The sequence below is a fragment of the Pelmatolapia mariae genome, linkage group LG1 (assembly GCF_036321145.2).
Source record: "Pelmatolapia mariae isolate MD_Pm_ZW linkage group LG1, Pm_UMD_F_2, whole genome shotgun sequence".
Lineage (NCBI taxonomy): Eukaryota > Metazoa > Chordata > Actinopteri > Cichliformes > Cichlidae > Pelmatolapia > Pelmatolapia mariae.
In genome coordinates this window covers 17,725,154-17,729,875 of record NC_086227.1, presented here as the reverse complement: position 1 = coordinate 17,729,875, position 4,722 = coordinate 17,725,154, and the positions used below count along the sequence as shown (strand labels likewise).

General features: G+C 37.3%; 1 protein-coding gene across 1 annotated transcript; it reads right to left on the bottom strand.

Annotated features, from left to right (window-relative positions):
• Positions 1-379: 379 nt before the first annotated feature.
• Positions 380-4,535, bottom strand: LOC134639783 (uncharacterized). Its single transcript, XM_063491240.1, has 7 exons — positions 4,427-4,535; positions 4,002-4,060; positions 1,784-1,874; positions 1,369-1,649; positions 1,203-1,261; positions 1,017-1,074; positions 380-854 (listed from the first exon to the last, which is right to left on the bottom strand). The coding sequence occupies exons 3-7, from the start codon at positions 1,870-1,872 to the stop codon at positions 730-732; spliced, it is 612 nt and encodes a 203-aa protein (XP_063347310.1). The 5' UTR covers positions 1,873-1,874; positions 4,002-4,060; positions 4,427-4,535; the 3' UTR covers positions 380-729.
• Between the last annotated feature and the right edge of the window lie 187 nt (positions 4,536-4,722).

Below are 4,722 nucleotides of genomic sequence, written 5' to 3'. Positions count from 1 at the left end.
CACATGCAACATGGACTTTACTTTTTTTTACTTTTGGGAGTTTAAATGTTGATTTTCAAATTTTAAATCCTGCAGCCATAGTGTTATAACGCTTGTTTAATATACACTGACAATTAAGAATACCAAAAGACATGAAAAATATCTTCTTAAAATTTTATTCTTGTTGTTTTAAAAATATCTCTAAATTTCCAGTGGAGACAATTTAGAGAATTTTTATGTTTTACAAGAAATTTAATTCAGTCCAAATGAGTTCCAATTGAGGGCCAATTCACAATAACACAGTGCTTAACAAAGTTAGTCGAACATCACCTAATGTAAAACAAATTTGGGGTGTTCTTATTTTTATGACAGGTGATGTAATAAATTTGTTAAGCACTGTATATGTAGAGTAAAAACCCTACAATATAAGAGAAGAAAACCCCAACAATCAGATGATCCCCTTTGAGCAAGCACTTGGCAACAGTGGAGAGGAAAAACTCCCTTTTAACAGGAAGAAACCTCTGGCAGAGCCAGGCTCAGGGAGGGGCAAGCCCTCTGCCACGGCTGGTTGGGGGTGAGGTGAATCAGACTGCAAACATCTTAATCACACATGTCTTACCTGGTAGGATGGACATTCGCTGGAGAAAAAAAATGGGTTAAATGGACATTTTTTTTCTAATACAATATTTAAATATGTGTTGCAGTCTGATTCACTTTCACATTTTCCTCTCTTTTCTTTTAAAGATGGTTTCATGGGAATTTGGTTATGCCAGCTTTCTTTGAACTCAAAAGCTGTGTAGACAGGAATCCTCGCAATTGCCCCACGTGTTCAGTAGATGCAGCGTGACGTAGCGGATGAAATCTACACTGTGGTCCTGAGAGACAAAAAAAAAAAAGACGAGTTGGTCTGACAAAAGTTTTTTGACTTTTGACAGGATGGTAAATTTAGGAATACTGTGATTATTATGAGGGAGGATATACAGATAGCAAAGTAGGAAAAGTCTATGTGCATGTGTCTAATGACACAATGTACTCACGGGTATCCTGAATGTCTTGTACCTGCCTTTCCATCCGTTCATGTCCACTCACCAAGTACTAAAATTGAGAAGAGACTATTTACGTTTACGTAACAGCTTTATGATAATATTAAACTGGCATTATCTAAATAAATTTTCAGCAAAAAAAGTACATTTCATATTATGAGCTTCATATGTTTTTCATACCTCACTCATGAACGGGGTGGAAAAGTCCATTTTCAGCCCTCCAATACTGAAAATCAATCCTGGTGGATGAAGAGAAACACAGAATAAGAAGAGAAGCTTAATCCAGAAGAAAAGCACATAGTACTACTAGAAAGACTGTAATTGTTTGTGGAAGGAGATCATTTACCAAAACACAAGGCCAGCATGAGGACCAAAAGTCCCAGTGCCTTGATGGCTCTAAAGAGACCTCTGCTGCTGTCACTACTGTAGTCAACAAAATCATCAGTGGTGTAGTCCACAATGTCACGGTCATCGTAGTTGTAGTCCACAGTGTCACAGTCATCGTAGTTGTAGTCCACAGTGTCACAGTCATCGTAGTTGTAGTCCACAGTGTCACAGTCATCGTAGTTGTATTCAACTGTGTCTTGGTCATTATTGTCAGGGACTGGACGGGGACAGGGCTGTCGCCTTTTAAAAATTCAGAATAGAAAAAACAAAATCATGTAAGAAAAAATGTACATGGAAGAACAAATGGACTGTCATTACAAAACATATGTATATGTCAGTGGATGACAACAAAGAACATGTAGACCAGCACTAACCTGCATAAAGTGTCCTTGTAGGAGATTAACGGCTCTCCTTGGCTGCCGTAATAGCCGTTAGACTGAAGTCTTTGGCTTCTTCTCAACATGGCTGTAAAATGAAAGGGAAACATGGGGTTAAGTGAGTCTCTAACACAAAGCTTATCAGACTTCATAACTATGATTTGAGCATGTTTCCATCAGAAGCAACTCAGTACAAATCAGTGCAGATTCTCTTATATATAAACTTTACGGTGCCAGCTTGTTTTTTTTTAAATGAACAGAATAATATTTGAATCACACCAATATATTAAATCCTCTCTTAATTAAAGAACTTTATTTTCTCAGTGTCTTCAAAAACAAAGCGTCATATTGTTATGATTCATATCATAGCAACAGATCACAACATTTTCTTGCTGTTCTTGCAAAAATCTCTCTTTCAAATGTCAGTTTGTTTGTTCACAATGTAGTTTTTAAAATTCAGAAAAAGAGGAAATCACCACAGCAGTAAAGAAAGACTCAAAGCAATTAAATGAATTTGGCCCAAAATCCTGTCAAATGGTTTTTAAGGATTAAAATCTCTTTGTTTTTATAGTTAATATACAAAAGGAAATCAATATTTATCAGACAAGTTGTTTCTAACAGGTAAGCAGTAAAATCACCTTTACAGTAGAATGCACTAAAAAGTGCTTTTCTGACATATTCAACTGGATATCATTTTTTTAATGTTCAGATTTGATTTAAATACAAATATTAAATGTAAGATGTGAAGCTAAAACATACTCTGTTTTTGTACTTGTTGATTCTTAGTCTAAAGATTGCACTTACCTTCAGTTAAAACGAAAGTTGAAGAAACTGAATCACTAAGTTTGCTTTTCCGTAAATTTGGACGTTTAGCGCTTCTCACTGAACTCATCTGAACCAGAAAATTTAGGTGCAGAAGAAAAATTTCAAACCGCAGCTATTTCAGTGACGTTACAAACAGATACATGCACAAATCGAATGTGACGCACGCGCGTTCCATAGGAGCAGCACTTCGTGTGCGCACGCGCAAAGGTGTGAGTGTAGATCTTTTGTTTTTTTAATGAAATTTGCTCTTAATTAAATACCTTTCCTTCTCAGTCCCTTCATAAACGCCGCATCATATTGTCAAAATTCATATAGCACAACACATGCGCTCACGAGGCCATGTGCAAAGGTGTGTTGCAGTGAATGAAGAAAACTTTTCCACATTCACTGTCACTAATTTGTTTGACTTTGCTGTGGAAAAAATGTGACGTATATGAGAATGGGCAAATCTATGGTCACGTATATACTGTCTGAGAATGTAATAAAACTGTTTCTCAGACAGAAAGTGTGATTTTAGGACACTCGAGCCAAACATTAGCGGGCATCATTCTAGCTTATAATCAACAGCGGATCCAAAGCGGATCCGGGTCGGATGAGCTGGGAAACGACCGGATCCAAATCGAGTTCCAGACTCGCTGTGCAAGTGGACTCCGATCCCGGTTCGCGGGAGCCTGTAATGTCTTATTTATTTTGGTAAAACACCTTACTCCTTTTAGGCCAACTAAAACATCTTTATTGTTGAAATTTCTGCTATCCTCTTGGCCAGATTACTTTTAAAAAACACTTTTTTCATGGTTCTCCCTGTTTAGTTATAAGATTTTATGTTTCAAATTACCATAAAATCACAGGAGACATAGAGGGGAAAAAACAACATCTAAGCACAGAGAAAGACTGCTTAGTCAGTCCAATTCAAAAGTTCAAGAGAAATGCTAGAGTCCGAAGAAAATGATCTTCTGTGTGAAGTTAGACAGGGAGTTCACTGAGCCCAGAAGATGTGGGGAACAAGTCCAGGAAGGAATCAGTATCCGGCAGAGGTGTAGTTTCACATAAACAGAAAGTGCAGTCAAATGGGTTACAGATTATGTTGAATCACTGTTAATATGATTGAGAAAAGGGACAGAGATTTCAACAAATTCAAAAGTGTCAGCCAGATGATAGCGAACCTCTTCAATACACATACGTGCAATCCTGTCACATAGCCAAACCCTAAACAAGGGAAGAGATGGTGATTTCCAGGCTCTTTTAGCTACAATCATGCTGGCTTTCTGAAGGGGACGATGTTGGTATGTTTTACAAGAAATTTAATTCAGCCCAATTGAGTTCATTTTATGTAGGGGCAATTCACAATAACACTGTGCTTAACAAAATTAGCTTCATATGTTTTTCATACCTCACTCATGAACGGGGTGGGAAAGTCCATTTTCAGCCCTCCAATCCTCAAAATCAATCCTGGTGGATGTAGAGAAACACAGAATAAGAGATGAATAAGAGAATATGAGGTGCTTAATCCAGAAGAAAAGCAAATAGTAATGACAATAGTATAGTCAGTATCAACAGTGTTGTAGTCAACTGTGTCGGGGCCAGAAAGGGGACAGAGTTGTCACCTTTTGAAAACATAGAGGTGTATTGCAGTTGTTGAAGAAAACTTTTCTACAATCATTCCTGTGTCCCAAGTTAAGTATGTTTCAAATATTGATAAATATTGTTCTTTTCATAAAATGTGGTCATATTTGTTCAAAAATTTAGGGTACTTATATTAAAGACGATTATCCTACCACCCAGTCACCAGTGAAGCATGGTGTTTAGCATTATTACCTCACAGCAAGAACGTCCTGGGTCAAATCCACCATCTAGCCAGAGCATTTCCGTGTGGTAAGCATATTCTTTGTACTCCAGGGTCCACAGTCCAAAGACATGCAGTTACTGGAATTAAGGTTAATTTGAGATTTTAAAATTAGTGTGAATGGTTCTGTGTTGGCCCTGAATTGCAATAGCAGAAGAAAATGGAAGAATGGATCGTGTCATCTAATAAGGCACATTCCTCAATCCTCCTTTATGGTGTTAGAATAAAAATCTGATTTTGGACATGTGGGTCTAACAGGACAAAGATG